We start from the raw sequence: 19,208 nt of genomic DNA on the forward strand, positions 1-19,208 counted from the left end.
TTTCAAAAGTGTAATTTTATGCAGCTGGTTTTGGGGATTAATATTTAAGAGGCTTTTCCAGTTCTGAAGAGACCAAATAAACTAACACGATAAAAATTCAGTACCAATGAAAACCATGACAAAGTTTGCATATGATGGGCACAGACAACCAAAACACCATGTTCTGACATTGCAATTCATGAACCTTCTTAATTGTCCTTTGTAATTCCACAACAAAAAATTATTTTGGATATAAATTCCGTCTTGTCATAATACAGGAAATAGAATGTTGAAAGGTACCTATATAAAATACCTTTTCTATCATGTTTTTGTTATTTGTTAAAAATCTAATACAAACAGCATGACTTTGACGAGGAGATCACAAACCCAAATGCAACATTATTCATATCTGCTGCTGTTGAGGAAGCACTTCATTTTGTTAGCTATTAGATCAGTGAGTTTAACATAAATGTAATTTAAAAAAATTTCCCATGAAGAATCTGTAAGTCCTTTCAAGAATTCTTGTCTATGAATGTGACATACAATCACTCCAAAGATGCAGCCATATTATGGCTTCAGTTAAGTTATGGACTTCTTGTACTTTTACCACCAAGGACATATTTAATATTACTTCTTTAAAAAGGTATAGAAAACAATTAATTAAGAAACAGCTGCTTGCATAAAAAAGACACTTAGTATTTCTACATTGAGGTCTCCAAACGAGTACATGCTTCCACACCACTGGATAAACAGCTCAAATTTTGGACTCCTTGGAGATTTTCACAAAAGTTTAAACCTTAATTCAGTGCTCAGATTTGCTGTCCTTCAAAGGATAAGGTTCAGCACACTGGGTTGAAATTCTAGTCCAGGGGAACCAAAATGTTCTGGCATCATCATCTCAAGGTAGCTGCAACCATGCCCATACTATGTGCGAGTACTGCTTAGACTGTATGTATTTCTAACTCTGAGTGACTGTAAAGGTAAAGGGGAAATAATCCATATAAAACCTGAGCCTCAGAAACACCGTGCTCTGTTACACCAAACAAAAAGTATAATCCAATGGAAACCAGCTCCTAATGCAGTAACAGGACACTTCAGACATATATTCAAGGCACTGCTAACTAACATGATAGCAAAAGGGTGATGAAAATGTAATTTACAGCATAGAGTAATACAAATGTGACCATTCCTATTATCCCCTTCCTTGGCAGAGAGGATGGAAGAATAAATTAAATTAGCAAAGCTAAACACTGATGCTAAACCCTCTTTTATTCTTCATCTTCATTCATAATGTGTCTCAAGCAATATAGCCCATAAATATAACTATGACAGAACATTTCATCAAGAAATATAAAGCTAATATATTTGTTTCCTCAAGAAATACAAATCCATTTTAATTTAACTGTTATAGCAAATAAGAATTGTATAAAAGCAAATTTCTATCAACTGTAATTCACTGCTGTCTGGAAATGCTCCAACCCAACGAAGTAGTAGAGCTGCTAACTAGGACATGCCCATAGGTAGTACATACTGGCAAAAATTGCTCCTTGCAGCCATGAAGAAGCTGGAGAAAAAGAGGAGAAAAGCAGAATAACCAATCTGCAGTTGCACTGACTCAAGGATTTTCATCATGTGGAAATTTAGCCACAAAAATTAAGTTTACGAAATGCCACCAACCTTCAGTTTGTAGTCCAAGATGCTCAAATCTGACTTTCAGAAGTACTGAACATACTCAATTTCACAATTAATGCCAAAAACTTCTGGTACCACCACAAGAACAATAGACAACTCAGCAGCCAAAATGTACAGAAACCCAAACAGAGTTCTGAAATGACTTTGCAACAGTAAGTTGCCTGAGGCTGAAAAGAAGTTGTGGCACGCTCAGGGGACTCTTGCCATCCTATCTACAGTCTGAACCACAAAACCAACTTTTCTCAACCAATGCTAGACTGGACGATAAAAAAGTAGGTACTGAAGACAGAACTTACTAAACTTGAATCTGAAGTTAGTAGTAACAGGACTTTGTATGAAGAGAAATGCTTAAACAGACAAGCCCTTTCATGGACTAATTCAGCACCAACACAGAGCGCAAACTGAATGTGTGCTTCCATGCCTGTATGAAAAATGTGACCAGAGCAACAGAGTCAGGTAACAGATTTTTTGTAACTGCAGCATTCATGCTTGGGTTTACAGATTAGAGAGAAATATATTCGCATATATTTAATGTTAATATGGTGATTCAGACATGTACTTCTAGCTTTTATTTGTAAAGATTTGCATTTCCACATAAGTTCAGTCACTTGTGAAAGCAAGTCCCGTTTTCATCTGGGCCATAATGGATCTCACCATGAGCAACAATACCATACAACTACTTGACACAACCAATAGCCATCCAATGACAACAACTAGCATAGGCTGTTGTAATTCAGGTTTATACCAAGGTTTATATGACAATTCAGGTTTACACTGGCAATTAAAATTGCCTTCCATATCCTTGGACGATCATTACCATGATCACCATGACTCTCTATAGGGTTAGTTGGTTCATTCAGAGAGCCATGTCCACATCACTACACTATGCAATCCCCCAAATACAAGGATTTGCTTGGACAGTGAGGTATAGAACTGCCACAGAATCATCTGAGGTTCTCAAAAAGCTGGCGAGGCAAACATTTGTTGGGAAGGACCAATATGTAATTGATATTGTTCTGGGGATGATACAGGCACCTTCTCAATGTATGTTCTTGTATATTCACCCTTTCCACAGCTCTCCCAGCCCCTTCTGCATGCAAAGTCTTAGTAGATGTGCACGTTCTAAATCTCTCTCTTCAAACTTTACCCTGTCTTTCATTTATGTCTCTGCAACAATATGTCAAAACAGATTTTCTTAACAGAACATAAAATGTGTTTAGATAGAACTTTCGAAAATTAACTGAGGATAATTTGGTTCACACAAAAGAGGTAAAAATACCAACACAACCCTTCCTCATCCTCCCCGTTCTCATCAAAACCAAACTACATTTCCCTCTGTTTCCTCCATCTGCAAAATATATTCAGTGCTGAACAAATGATGATGATTAAGTTCTTCAAAGTTAGGGAGGGTTAAAGGTCACACCTGCTATCAAACTGTTTTGTTTCGAAAAGCATGCATTAAAAAAACCTGTGTGCACTGGGGTGAATTCCAGCAGTGTAACCAATCCCTTGCAGCTGTTGTGATGACTCTATTATATCAGTCAATAGGAAAAGTTATCCCTGAAAACTATGCCCAAAAAATTCTTTAGTTATGCTCTAAATACAGAAATGCATGGCAAACCAGATCTTTCCCACTTAATTAACACTGCTGTGTCTAATTTGTGAAGCATTATACTTCCATTTACCTAGTTTAAATAATGCCACTAACCTCCAAAAAAGTCTAGACAGGAAAAAAAAAAAATCCTTATCAGTTTTCATGAGAAAGAAATGGTGAATTCCATAATTGTGCTGGGACAAAAGCCAAGCTGATCTGTGTATTAAATTACCTCTGGACTTAGTTCTCACAAGTTTGATAGTGGAAAGTGACAATCACAGTTGTTTGTGACGGAACTAGAACAACCAAGTTATTACATAAATTAGTCACTGATTAAAATTAATACATACTATGCACCAAGGGGGGAGAAGGGAAGGAGGAATAAAAGAACAGGCTCTATTCTACCACCATTTAATGCAAGTCTCAGCCCTTATTCAACGGACGCTTTGCTTCATACTGTCCTTTCCTAATGGCGTGTTTAGACTAAGCACCATGCAATTAGGAACTACATAAAGAAAGGATAACTAGATTGGCTAAAATCCCCGGACGTTTCTCAACATGAAATTTATCTGGTGGACCAGCATCCTTCTGTGCAACATGGTGAAAAGGAGGAAGTGTTTTTAAAAAGCATTGCTATAATACCCAAAAGTTTACTGTAGGAAATAACAAGAGTATTAGGAGGATGGATCAGGGCACCAGTTTGGATGGGACTACTACAGCTCTAATATTCACCTCTCCAGTCTAAATAAGCACTTAACCTCAGCATTTCTACCAATATTTTGAACAGTGAGGTAATAGAAAACATTTGTGACTTTGTGTACATACGAACTTGAATAGAGGCAGTTGATGCCTATAAAAAAATACTATTATTTTTACATATTTTTCAGTCTGAGAAAGAAGACGACCAGTGCTCTAGTTTCCTGAAGGGAACACACCATGCCACTTGGCCACATCCTGCCTTCAGGTTCTTAATGAAGCCAAAGTTTCCCTTCAGTTACAGCACTGAATGAATTTTCTCATGAAAGTTAGTAGATTGGCATGGGTATAACAGAGACGGGAGTTTGGTCCCATTTCAAGAACCACAATGAAGAGCAAGCTTTTGGAAATCATAAATATTACTAAATCTAGTTCTATAACCTTCATGTTACCCAGACATTACATAGCACAAAGCAATGTTTCACGAGCGTGTTCCTCAGCATCGGACCATTCCAAATGAATTTAACACTGAATAATAAAATTATGGATGGTTTAATATTTTTACAGTGTATTTGTTTTATTCATCTAATACATTTCAGGGGAATACAAACCTGAATGTGTCAGAGGACAATAAAAGTACCTAGATATTCCAAGATTTTGCAGGCTGTCTTCACAAACCCCAGTTGTGACAAAGGTATCAATTTAAGTAACCACCTTTGCCTCACACCACAAGGAATCAATGCTAGCTGCTTCCTAAGTGGGTGCAAGAAACCCTGCAGAAGATAGCCATGAAGTAAAAAATTAGGAAAATGGGCTGTGTTTCAAAGCATATTTTAAAGAGAGTTTTCTACCTGTTGTGGAGCAATCAACCTTTTAAAAAGTGTTAGTGACTATCAATAACCTAAAAGACTGGAAAAGATAGTAATATGATTTTGAACATCAGCATTCCTGCCTACATCGATAGTAACTTTTTTTTTTTTTTAACAAAAAACAGTTAAAAAGTGTCAATACATCTCAAAACATACTTTTGTATTAACTTATCCAAACAATGCCTTCCTAAAATATTTTGAATTCCGGTGCTTTTCTGTAGCTGAGCCAGCTTCCAGCCTTGGTTTTAAGGTACCATTTCCCAGCTGGAACCAGCACTAACTGAGGAAGCACTGCTCTTCTTCAGACCATCACCCACCATCAAGCAGTTTATTATGAACCCCCAGCTGAATAGACTAGAAGCATTGCAGAAGGATATGCACCAGTCTTTGCAACCACTTTTCCTACTTCATTGCAGAAAATGGTCTCAGGTGAAAAAGTATTGACTGCTGATAAATGCCATCCCTTAGTAAATCCAGCTGAGATTCGTGTTCGGTGACGTTTGAATATGAACAGTGACAGCCAACCATAATTTCAGGGCTCAAACTCAGGCGCAAGTATAGCATGAAAATGGTCACTCACAGAAACTTGACAGATTAGGAAAAGCCCAATTCTCCAAATAAAATCATTGAGAGAAAACTAACTGGTCAGATGGCTGGTCTCCTTCATTTTGGTGCTGAGCTGAACAAAATTTTGAAAATAAATGTATAGCTTACAGCTATTTACCATAAAGCAGTTGTTACAGGGCTGTACATGATCACTAATAGTACTGCAGATAACACAGTAGCAGAAGAAATCATGACAACTGCTCCAGCAGAATGGGATCCAGAATAGATGAAAATTGTAGACACTGCAGTAGATCTGTAACACCTTCAGCTTCTGGCAGTATGGACAAACACTGACTGTTTCACATAATCTTAATTCTACGTTCCTCACACAGGTGTTCGTAAAAGGGATGTATTATTTTTCTTGATACAAATAACATCACTTCCACAAGAACACACAGTATATTTGTGATATAGTGTACTCTTTAGGACACAATTATCGTCTTTCTGAAGCACCCTGTATACCACAGGTGTCTGAACACAGTGATACAAAAAAAATTAATCATTAAAAGGCCAACAGCATAAAAACTAATTTTGCACCCTTGCCTTTCCACTTAAAGATTTGAGTAAAAAATGTTAAGTTACAATAAATAGCTGTACTTACTGGGAGAAAAAAAATCAATATAAAGACTCTCCTGTCCAAGGATTATGAGGTGCTTAACCTCAATGCTTTACTTTGCCAGAGGAAAGCTATTCCCTTTGTTGGTAGATCTGGTTACAAGAAGTGATAAAACATCGCTTTTTGTCATTATTACACTCAAGGATAAGCTAAATCCCCTGCAGGATAGAATGAGATATGCATCATATTGTACACCTTCCATTAGAACATACAATACAAACTAAATCCCAGCAGAGGAAGACAATCCTCGTGTTTTCAGTATGTCACTGACCCATAAGAACAATCTGAATTGCTCTTAAATATCAAGCTAGCTTTTGCTGCTATATCAGGTATAACACCTACATGCTTTATCATTTTAACAATCACTACCATCACTCAGACAACAAATCCAACAGATTAAGCTGCCAAAAAACTTTTTACAAGCCTCCCAATTTAATTTTTTGCTATGATGTGTAGAGTTTTCCTTGATTCTAATCATATGTTTTTTAAACTCTATATGTTTTTTAAACATGTAGTGCTTATTGTATTTTTCTGCACTTAGCTTTACTTATTTACATCTATAAAGGAAGAATAGGACAACCCACAGCAGACCGATGTTGTAAAGATGACAGAGAATTCAGTTTTCTGATAAGATGCTTTTTTTAAGGTTTTATTGAAAGCAAGAAAAATGCAAAGAATTTTCTTGTTCTCTCCCACATAAAATGTCAAGGAAAAATCCAAAAGGATTTTATTTTTTTTATCTCTAGATTATCAGGGTGAGATGATATGAAACTAACTGTTATTTCATCCCATTAAAAAGTGTGAAATCTCAACGCTGGAGCTTTGCTTAACCTTATATTTATGAATTATTTCTGCTAAGACTATTCTTATGCATTAAATTAAGCAAAAGGAAAGTCTTTTAGTAAAGACACCAAAAATCAATATGCTATTTGGCAATTGTACTATAGATGTCAATTCACATTTTTATAGTCGAGATACCAAGCTTTATAAAGGTTCTTGTCTGCTCTTGTATTCTTACCTACCTCTTCAGTTCCAACTGAGGATCTGCTCTATGTTCACAGCAAGTATGAGCAAATAACATTGCCTTTCTGCAAGGAAAGCAATTGTAAAGATGATGTTAACAATAATAAAATCACTGTCCGAGTGATTCTTGCTCTGTTTGATTTAAATTTAGCATTAAAGTGTATGCTTTACTGACCTACAGCATGCACACTGGATAAAAACAGATTCCTTGAACGTCAGTGACAAACCCTATACAATTAACTAAGTCAAGGTTTTGCTCACTTTCTTTCTGCTATGAAATAAATACTAAACTGTATTAACCTACTTTGAAAAACTAACAGGTAGTTTTGACACCTCCCCATCACAAACTTCTGGCTCATGCCAACATACAACAGGAAAGTGTGTTTCCATCAAGTCAACAGAAATGGGAAAAGGTCAATGCAATCGTACTGACATCCTATACATACGCATTTTCATTTGGAAGTTATTTTGATGAGTTTAGTATCCCAATATCATTCATTATATGCTAAAATTAAAACGTCTGTAAATTTATAGCATACAGATGACTTGAAATTGAAATGCTCCTATAAACATCCCCAAGGTTTGGGGTTTGTCCCCCCTTACCCCCCCTTTTCCTCACTGCTCCATATGGATGGTGCACATTCAGGAGCCAGGGATTTATTTATTAAGTTTTCAGTTTAAGGTTCCTTAGAACCTCATTTTTGCAATAGCGACTTCTAATGCCTTCCCTCTTTCATCTTCAACAACTGACTAAGTGTTACCAACTGCTAGGAAAGCTGGCTCTTTTCCTTAATAGCATCTACCTGGTTCACTTGTCTTGAACAGGAAGTAAATCACCTTCTCTGTTGGAAAATCTGACAGTGCATGAAGGAGCCAAGTAATATACACTCTACAAGTACTTTTCTTGTATTCTTCTTTCCCTAAACTTTTCTCCAATGAGTGTAGCCACTTTTAAACACAGTTCTCAAACTGTCAATAAGAAAACTGCCATCAAACATACTTAAACTGGATTGTCGCAGCTTTAAATGGCAAAGTTTATACATAATTTAAAGCATATTCTTCTTCAAAAGGTTTAATTGAAGCTATATATATGTATTCTTTTAACTTCGGGAGCACTAAGGGCAGGACCACATATAGTACAGCTTAGCAAGTTAAACAAAAGTTCTGAACTATTCAAGACAATAAAAAAGGCTTAGTAAAATACCACCATGAATCACTATTTGAAAACAAGCCAACAGCTAATTTGGAGCAGACTAATATTATTTCAAGATCCTTCACAAGTCTAAAACCATTAGTCTTTTTTCTTTTCTCAGTAATTACAGTGAAATTAATAGATATGTTCTGGGATTTAAATGATGACTAGAGTAGTTTTCAGCATTTTTACTGGCAAAAAGTTCCTTCCTTAGAAATATTTTATTTCAAAGCTGTTTTTATTACACTTCCCAGTTGAATGGAGCAACACGAGGTCATGGTCACATCTTGTATTTCTCTGACAGACAGGAAATTAACATGACCCAAGAAATCACAACATACACACAAGAAAAACTCCATCCCATGATACCAAAGAGAATGACAGATATGTACAAGAGCACCTATTTTTATGAAGGTATTTCACCACAAAGGCTGAAATCCATGTTCTTATAGGCATTAATGATCGACATTAAGCATATGTAAGTTTGACTCTGGAGTAGGAAGACTTCAGACTGTCATATATCACGCTTCAACTGGTACATGCTTCAGCCTTCCTTCCTATGCAGATGTAAGAATTTGTGAATGTAACTCACTCGGGGGTTCATTTTTGCTCTCAGAAACCTCCTTTGACTAGAGAGCTTTTCTGAAGATAGACTACGAGCCCTTACAATTTCTCCAAATTATTTGACTGTCTACGGGGACAAACACTAGTTTTTATCCTTCTATGTACTTAATCTCTTGCAGCAAATGAAAACGCTGTTACTTAAGCAATTCTGTTCTAAATTTAGAGAAGTATTTAACTTCAAACATACATTTTGGTGTTGAGCTGCTGTTCCAATGTCTGTGAATTTTGTGACTTAGAATGTTGTAATTTTTGAATTATATAAACCACATGTATATTTAACACAATTGAAAGATTTAAAAGGATTTACTAATTACACAAAGAAGGCTCTTTAGCTTATGCTGACATAGATGAAAAACTGTACATATATAATGTGACATCACCTTCTGTACCTCCTGAGTGTAAATGTTGTGTTTGCTCATTCCCCAAAAAAGGGGATATTTACTGAACATTTAAAGGTTTTCAGTATTGTAGCTAAGACCCCCAAAAAGCACTGCAAGATAAAACAGACTATAAACCAGATTTAATATAATCAAAACTGTTCAGCAAAAAGTTAGCAGAAGTTCATCCACTTGACTGAATGAACCAAACATCCTACGAACTGGAAATGTCACACAAGAATTCTGCGGAAAGGTATCCCATTAACATCCTAGAAAATACTAGAAAAGTAGGAGAAGTGATGCCTGTAAGCTTTTCTAGTCCAGTACATTCATCTATTTATGATTTTATTTAAAAAAAACCCCTAATTTCCAAAGAGAGAGGCTAGTCTTTCTGAAATATGACTGGTACTGATAACTTAGGATTTCTACCTGTAACTTCCCTTACCTGTACTGATCTGTTAGTGGTACCATCTCATTTCTATTTTGCATTGATAGCCAAGGCTTTAAGGGATTTTTTTATTCAGCAGATATCCTGGGTAGAAATCTCATAGCAATCTTAGTGTAGCATTGTTTTGGGGATTTTTTGTTTTGTTTTAGTGTTTGAGCACCACTGACTACTTAAAAGCATGCACATCAATTATTACCTACTAGGAGATGAAGACGACATTGAAATACCATCAGCAAGGAAGGACAAGTGATTTTGGAAAGAGCTAGAGACAGAGATAATCATGGCAACTTACAAAGAGCTTTCTAAAGTCGATATTCCTCATTCTACACTTCTGCCCTATCATAAGGAAGACTGAAAACTTTTAAGTAGGAATACTCAAATCTTCCAAATCCCATCTCTTAAAGAGTGCTGAAAATCAGGTCACTGGCGACATTTAGTTTAGACTTTTGCTCTTTGTTGTCTAGTGTTGTCTTGTTTCACCTTTGAACCTTACCACAACCTACTATAAAATTAAAAGTATATGAGAACAACTAAATACAGTCAAAGCACTCCAACAAACTGCCGTCATTTTGGCTGTTCTGCCACTTTTTTTTTTTTCTAAATATGTGTACGTAAATGCTCAGTTTAAAAAGTCATCTCAAAAAACACACCGATTTCAAGAATGAACACAGCTGATGCCGATTTTCCAGTCAATTTAGTACAAAAGAAAGGACCCATGTCTTTTACCTTTTCCCTCACGCTATCAGCTTTATGCCTTCTGAAAAGTGCAGTTCAAAGGCCCATCAGATTGCTAGTTGAGTACCAGCTCTTCTGTTGTTCAAGGAAAAGTGACAGATACAGGGCACTGGAAATCCATCTTCAAGCACACACAGAACCTGGAGTTTGTAAGTGGCAGAGACAAACGGTCAAAATATGGCCAGGCTTGTACTCGGCTGCAGAGTACCTCAGACCAGAGCAGACACCTTCCAAATTTCATTTTCCTATTGCAAAAATGCTTTCTTCAAAGCAACCTGAAGTTGAGAGAAATCCTAATGCTTAATTAGTACAATTAAAAACCTGCAAAAATCCCTTGGACTGTCTAATGAATTAATTTTTTTTTTTTTAAGTGCACTTAGTATTTCTCCAAGCATGTTAGTTTTAATTTGGTCAGCCACTGAATTATAAATGGCGCTTTTTATTTGTATTCCTGTCTCTGCGTGTCAGCCCTTTGCTTTCAGCTCTGTGCAAGACTAATAGAAAGTGCAGCATGTTGTTTGCATAGCCAACAACGCACAATAATTATCATGGGAAAAGTAAATGAATTAATAAAACCAGAATAAGCCTCTTAAGGTATCACACTCAGGGATAATATAAGACTAAAAGTAAAAATGAGTAAAACGAGCAAAAATGAGAGTGCACAGCTCAAATTAGTGACTGCCATGAAAAATTATTTCAGAGAAAGAAATAGAACCAGTTTGTTTATCTGGTTGCAGGGAGAGCTCTTCCACACGTGCACAACAGAAAATCCCACATTTGGACTCAGATTCAGAAGGATGCATGAGACTGCTTCACATTCGCCTTCCTTTCCTCAACTACATTAAAATCCCCAAGTATGCCACCGGGCTGTTAATGGTGCAACATGAAAGGAGAATCTAGTTTGTGTTTCCCATGTGCCTCCAAGCCTCTTCATTCTGGGAAACCATTGGATAAAGAATTCCTATTTTAGCATGGAATAAATGGCTTAAACGAGCATAGAGCTAGAATTTGCATTGTTTCCATACAAATTACCAACACACAGGAACTCCTGTTCTACAGCGCGAATCAATATTTGCAACACCCTGAACACTGAATGAAATGATGGTAACAGCTTTTGCCTTTTAATTGCTAAAGGTTGATAAAAAGTTTTAGAAACAACCTTAAAAAATCTGACCTAAACAATTTTTTTTAAAGATATCTATTTTTAATCTTCCTAGGGGAAGGGAGTAACTTTTATTAATCTATAATATAGTATATGCATATATTTTGTACAAAAGACATTAGTACACATTTAATATAAAAAGTGAAAAAAAAATATCTTTTAGTGCATCAAATACAGCAGAAGCTAACAATTTTCAAAATGGAAAATATTTAGATAGGTGGAAAATACTTTCTTTAAAAAACTCCATGTAGGAGTTCTTGTGAACCGTTAACATTGCTGAAATGAGAATATTTGAAAATATCATATATACATGCATACGTATAATCAGCTCTCCAAGCCACGCAGAATGTACTAGATAACAATTATCCTTTTCCTGGAATCAAGCAGGGAGCTGTTTCATAACAAAGTCTTGTTATTAAGATTGGTATTTGGCAAACATTCCCTTGCTTTTTGAAAAAACAAGAGCTTTTTATTTCTTTCTGGTTCTAATCTTTATGTCAAGTAACTAGAAGGAAAATATAAAATGGGTAAGAGGCAGTTATATTCTATCCTTACTTCACAGCTTTTTCATTTTTATAGATCTCCTTTTTAAAGTATTAATTAAAGCGTAAGTATTCAAGTATGTCTGTAATACTGTTTGAACTGTGTGGCACAGAACTTGTGAGATACAGCAGAGCTCAGAATCCCAGAACCGTCACATAAATCTGCAATGCCACAACAGTTCACAAGAAGGCTTAAATCTAACTGAAAGGAATACGCACAACAAGTCTGAAGCTATTAACGCTTTACCAGTTTCCTGACTCTGAAGTATTATGGTTTTTGCCTTGCTTAGAATACAAATTGGTCTAGCAAAGCGAAAACTCCAAATCCAGCAATTCAAACAAACCAAGCTTTGGGAGCTAAAACCTCCAAACCAGGCTGGTGGGGGATGAGGAGCGATTTATATATATCCCAAAGTCTTAAATTTTAGCGAAACTAATGATTCTGTGAGGCTTTAAACTGATTTTATTTTCATGTTCTAGCTTGAGATGACTGCATGATCATGGAGAGATCATCCCACATGTCCTTTTATCCTATTTTACCTGAGAGAATTCAGATGTTTTTCAGAACAGTTCTTTTACCTGCTTTAGCCAAAAGCATTAACAGTAGAGTCTTGAAAGGTAAATAATGGTAGGTGATATAGAGCAGGTCTACGCTGAGCGAAGAGTATGAATTTATTGGTTCAGTATTGCAGAAGTGCAAGCACTACCTGCACTGGCAGTTTGGAGCAGTTTCCTTATCAGAAGTACCATTGGTTCTTTTGCAGCTCCCTGACCTCTTCTCCCCTACCTTTTGTCTCCTGAGTCCATAGACCTAAGTTTTCTAAACTGTATCACCAAAGAGAGATTCCAAAAGAGTTGGCATCAAGATCAGCAAGGATACAGGCAGCTTTTAACTGGTGTTTTCCCGTTAAAAAGTTCACATACAAGTCTGAGGAGGAATTCAATTTGGTACCAGAGACAACAGCCATGCACAGCACTGTTACCCCACGCTTTCCACAACCCTGAGACAACTTACTGAATGATTTCTGCACATGCTTCCTCTTCTGTTCCTATTTACATGCATACATTCCTATATAAATAATAGATTCTGACAAATACCAGGAATGATTTTAAGAGTTTCCCGGTTTTACATTTCTTTACTGTACTGTTTAGTTCTGCCAAAATATGCAACCCTTCATTAATTTTATCCTCCTTTCATCCCACTAAACATGTGGCTGGGCTGCATAGTTTTACTCTTCCCTAGTGACTCCTAACTTGGTGCTTCCAGTTGTGAAGCATCAGTCTTCATGCTTCTTCCAGATTAACAGCCTTACTTGGTTCTTCTTCCTCATTTCTACTGTCTACTCACAGAAGGTTGCTGATGATTACAGAAGCAGATGGTAGCAAAGGAGGGGCAGTGACTACCCACCTCCCCAGTGGCTCTAAGCCCCACAGTTTTCTTGAGATACACAAGTGCATTCAGTCTAAATGGGTTACCTCAACAGAAACCCTCCAAAGGAGCAGGCTGGAAAAAAAAAAGTCTTCCAATAGTACCTGAAAATAAGAACTAATCATACCATGCTCCAAACAGGTAAGTTTAGAAACTGTTTGTCAGAAAGCAAATCAAGCCCCCAGACAATTGCATTCTGATACGGAGAGATGGCTGGAATTTCCCAGGGCATGTTTGTGCAGTCAAGATATTATGCCCACTAAAAAAAAAAAAAAAAAAAAAAAAGAGGTATGAATATGTTTGAATGAACTACATTCTTAACTATGTGCACAAAATAACACAAAACACTGCTCAAGATCTTCCAACCTCAGAAAAATATCTAAAAATCATCAGGATCATTACAACCAACAGTTGACCTATTTAACTGCTTTTACAATAGAATTTTTTGCCACAATCACATTGCAAACCACCAACCACTACAAGCATTTTCTTTTATGCTACAAGCCTTTTCAACCAATCAAAAAATTACCAGTTTCCCAGACATTCAAGTTATGGTGTATAGATGACATTTCCATGTAATTTAGTTTAAACTTCAAAGCTGAACACACTACAAAATTCCAGATCCAGTCAGCTTTAAGAGGATAGGACAATTGTGGCATTATTGCAATCTGTCTTCTTTATACACTCCAGTCTGCAATGATATACCAGAGCCACATTCCTTTAATATTAGGTCACCGACAAATGTTAAGCCTTGGGCTTCAAAACCTGACAAAACCTGTTGTGCTGAAACAATTGGTTACCTGCCCAGAGCTGTAAGCATTAGCAATACAGTTTGCAAAGAGTATTCACTCCCCTCTATGTAATCACGTTTTTCCCCCCTCTTAAAACTATAACAATATTTTAATGCAATTTTTAAAAATACAAAGAACCAAAATGAAAGCTTGTTTGACTATACACTGAATTTAATTAGTGTATCATATGAGAACCTGCATTTTAAATAACCCTGTTAAAACATGCACATATTATAAAGCTGGATGACTTCCAATTAGCCTTGTAAGAAAAATATCTGGAGAAGAAGCTGTTGTGCAGATTACAGGCTCAAACTATAATAAAATTAGAGCATGGAACAGAGATCATGTAAAAATATCACACACGTAAGTGTTATTCATCTGTGTACAGAAAGTTAGCTGAGAAAGTCAAAAATGAACATACAGTTATCTCTCTAGCACTGCAAAGTAACTACCAACAAGCCAGACTGCCTCTTCCTGAGTACGCAACCATCCACCTGCAAGGCTGCATCCAGTTGCTCCCTGTTTTTACCATCTAACAGCATGTCTTCCTTGGCAATGTCCTCACAGTATGATAAACTAGATTCACAATGCAGCAGGAGACTGTAACATTAGACACACCTTGTAGAATATTCAGAGAGAAAAGAAGTCTTTGGTTCCATACCAATAACACAAGTGATAACAGTTAAACGTAAGCATTGTCCATTAATGCAGCCACGGCCAGTCTAAGGAGTTAAAATGTACACAAGAAGTCCAGCTTCCCCAGCGTGGCACGGGACCAGAGTCCTATTTACCACATGTTTAGAGCTAAAAGAACAGGTAACAGCAACCAGAAGGTAGGTGGCTCTTAGAAGATGTACTCATTTAATTTGCTGACCTATGAGGCACATTGCAAATACCTTCTTGCTGAGAAAATCCAGTTACCTTAGCTAGAAGGAAGTCCAGAAATGAAACAGTAACTGTTTGATAGGGATATGTAGAGTATGGTAATGTAGACAGTTGAGTTAATAACGACAGATGCTTTAAAGGTCAGATTGTATCCTTACTTTGACTGCTAACAAGAAGGACTGCTAACAAGAAGATAAACATTTACTATAAATCATTATTTATAATTTATGTACATTTATATACAAATGTACACCATAGTGAGGAAATGCAAGATGAAAAAAAGCATCTTAGCTCAAGACAGTAATCGGATCAGTTCAAACAAAGTCTTCGTATTTGTGAAGTGCTATGGAAAACATTATTTTACCATATCTGGAAGAACTTTTCACTGTTTTTTTTTCTAGAGTTAGAACAGAAACCCAGATTGTGGATCACATTTGTTCACTTCCTCAAGACTATGGAATACAGATGAAGTTTAACAGTCCTGCTGCACAGGGAGAAAAACAGTGAAATTAGTACACCCATTTTGACATTTTGAAAAGTACGGCTGACTGATTCTATAACGAATCAACCTCCTGCATACCTCTGCACACAAAATTACATAAAAGTTTTCACCTTTACTTAACATTTAAACAAGTACGGGGTGGAAAAAACATTCTGATTGTAAGCAGTTCCAACAACTAAGATTTTTCCATTTGTAAGAGGAATAACTGGCAGGGGAAAGCTGATTCACACTTTGTATTATTATCCTTATTTTCATCTGCTTTCACCTTAATGAAAAAAAGCTTTATTCACTTTGACTTTTTCCACATTATATATTTTTACCAGTCTGATATTCTCAGAAGTTTAAAATTAGTTCATGCATTTCATCAGACAAAATCATTATAACTGACTGAGAAATAGTTGTAACTCCAAGTTTTCAAGTAAGGATGCAGATGTTGGATGGCAGAGAGAAGGGTAGGTTTTATTACCGCAGTGAAAATCCATCCAGTTTGTCTCAATTGCAACTCAGAAAAAAATAACCTTTCATAAAAAGCTTAGAAGTATCTTACTGCAACAGGGAATTTGATTTTCAGAAATTGCGTGTTGGACTGACTGATTTTGCCCAGCACCAGCAGGCTGTAGAAGATTTTCCTTGTGATTGTTGCTCCTTGTAGCTGGGACTACTGTCACCACAACTCCCAAGCTAATAGATATAAAAAGACAAGTTCATATGAAGCGGAGGATAGAAAGGATTAAAACCTGCAACAATCCAAAATTTCTCAAACCAAGCACAAATCTGAAGTTTAGCAGACACATACACTGAAAAGACATGGGGCAACTCACTGAACCAGATGACTTGACAAAGAAAAAACACTTATGAATAGAATTGTTGAAAGTATTTTTCAGCGTATCTTTTTGAGGAAATATGTCTGTATAGTCTGGTCAAAACTCATATCAGTTCTTCCAATGTTTTCTTAGATATCTCTGTATTGGTTTGCTTCACACAATACAAGTGTACACTGCATCTTGTAACAGAGTTAATGAGCTTCCAAACAATCCCCAAGAAAAAACAGCCTTCCCTCCCTCCCCCTGCCCTGGAAAGAAATAATTCACTTCAGAAATATTAATGTATCACAGCAAAACTAGTTTCCTGGCTTGGTTTCTTCTTAAAAAAAAAGAGTTGGTAACGCATCAAAGATTAACTTGTAAAATCAGTGGGGAAGAAATTTGGTTCATCTTCCTTTTTGATCTTCTGCTTTTGTAAGAAAATTAAACAGTTACGGAAAAGGCTACCCATTCTGAGAACTAACAAATAATGCAATCTGCTTACCTTGTCCTGGCTATATGTTGCTGCACAGGTTGATGCTGAAAATGGTCAGGCCACTGATGGTGAAGGCAGAAGGACGGGGAGGGCTGAAGACAGCAGGCAGGCTGATATATGGGGGCATGTTTTTGGCAAATAGATGCTGAATACTCAGTATGTGGCTGCTTGCAGCACGAAGTCACAGGAGATGGTGCTGAGCTGCCAACCAATGCATGACATTCTTGCTTGTTATTATGGCTACCTAAAGAATGATGGTATGGACAAGGGTGGCAGCATTGCGACAACATCTGCTGAGTTCTTTGGTTGTCTAAAGGCAGAAAGGATGGTTTGATTGTACCGTTAAGTTGCAGGCAGCCATTTGGACTTGCTTTTGTTCTTGGTGTTTCCTTGGATGGGAGTTGTTGGACTGCAACATCTCCATCGTTAGCTGCAATAATACCTGGGCCAGTAGCATTTGATAAGATGCTGCCATTGCTCAGAATCACAGAGTCACTGACATTGCTCATAGCCATGCTCCAAGTTCTTGATGGATACGTGATGTTCCTGAAGAAACAAATAAAGCAAAGTTTACAGATCTGTGGTGTTTTCAGATGCTCAGAAATAACTTTAGATTAAAATAAGTAAAGCTCCTCTCTCATCTTCATCTTTCACGACACAGGAAAATGGAAACGCGTCTCACACACACTGCCAAGCAAGTTTTGAAGGACTTTCACTTGTTCAACAAAAAGTTAAGATTGAAGTTACAGAAATGCTCAGTGATTAAACCAAAATACAAGTCAAATGAATAGACATTTGACAGTCTCTAGGTCACAGCTAGCAAGTAATGGTTGAGATGCATGGGAACAAGATCATTTTGCACAAGACTAAGTAATAGCCACTATTTATGAAAACAGATTTTGGTATAAACTGTGTAGCCTTCCACACTTTGCACTGCAATTGGCTTGTGTGCTTTGAAGGCTAGCAGGAGACAGGACCACACAGTAGAGATTGTCTAATAATCATTAACGTGCTGGTTTCAGTAACCTCCTTTCCTATCTCCAATTTCTATTGAAAATGAAGCATATTTGTATTTTTGAAGAAATTCTTATTTAGAATTTAAATTCTTATTTTAAAATGCCTTATTTAAATAAATCAAGCCAATTTAGCAAACATCTGTCAAAATTTCTGGATGGTAGACTAGGTCTCTAGCAGAAGCTCAAAATGAACTGTTACGAACACTAAGAAGATACCCTGGAGGGATTTAAAAGATGTGTAGATGTGGTGCTTAGAGACACGGTTTAGTGTGGACTTGGTAGTGCTAGGTTAAGGGTTGGACTCGATGATCTTAAAGGTCTTTTCCAACCTAAATGATTCTATAATTCTAAGATAGAATACAATCACATGTTTTTCCTAAGCTTAAAAAAAAGATAATCCCAGGATTCAATTACTGCTGATTGAGAAGCTCATGCTTCTAAGTGATGCATATTCCAAAGGCAGTTAAGAAATGCACTGTGCTGTAAATAAAGGATATTAAAGATTTTCTTCTAAAGTCTTGTCTTTTTCAAGCAAAATGTAAATAAGTGAAAACTATTAACACTGGAAAGTGACTGAGGAGCTTGGCTCAAAACCAAACTTTGCCTGAGGTGCTCGCAGCAGCCAATTTCCCCTGTGTTAACTATAATCATGTTTTAAGCAGCTTTGAAACTAAGTTGGAGATTATTATTTTGATAAATAACACGAAAGGTCAAACATCACACTTAGATAAGAATTTGTTTCCCAAGTTACATGGGGAGGAGAGAGGAGGAGAAAGGAGAACAAGGAAGAAAGAACACTAATTATGTACTATTTAGAAAAATAAATCAACACTTGCTTAAAAAACAATCAGTTAATTACAACTGCTTTGGTTAACTTCATGTTACCTTTTTGATACTGAATTTAATCAACAACATCCCAAGTCCCAATTGCAACGCTTGCATTACAGACACTGAACTTTGCAGAAAGACACAACATACAGATTAAGACAGATAAGCAAGGAAGTTTCTAACTCGTTTTCTTCCCTGGACACCTTTGCTGAGTGCTCAGAGAGCTAAGCCTGCCCAGCCAGCTGAGCTATTTAATTGCCTGAACGCTAATTCTGAGCAGAAGGTGTTTCGCAGAGTGGAATG

At 36.6% G+C, this 19,208-nt stretch overlaps 1 protein-coding gene across 2 annotated transcripts in view; it reads right to left on the reverse strand.

Annotated features, from left to right (window-relative positions):
* Nucleotides 1-19,208, reverse strand: part of DISP1 (dispatched RND transporter family member 1) — a 96,703-nt gene that overhangs the window by 16,860 nt on the left and 60,635 nt on the right. For both annotated transcript variants that reach the window (XM_068404590.1, XM_068404580.1), the window contains exon 2: nucleotides 17,071-17,607. In XM_068404590.1, coding sequence (XP_068260691.1) covers nucleotides 17,071-17,576 — 506 coding nt within the window. In that variant the 5' untranslated portion in view covers nucleotides 17,577-17,607. The remainder of the gene's footprint in view (nucleotides 1-17,070; nucleotides 17,608-19,208) is intronic.

Source organism: Nyctibius grandis, chromosome 1 (genome assembly GCF_013368605.1).
Source record: "Nyctibius grandis isolate bNycGra1 chromosome 1, bNycGra1.pri, whole genome shotgun sequence".
NCBI classification, from domain to species: Eukaryota; Metazoa; Chordata; class Aves; order Nyctibiiformes; family Nyctibiidae; genus Nyctibius; species Nyctibius grandis.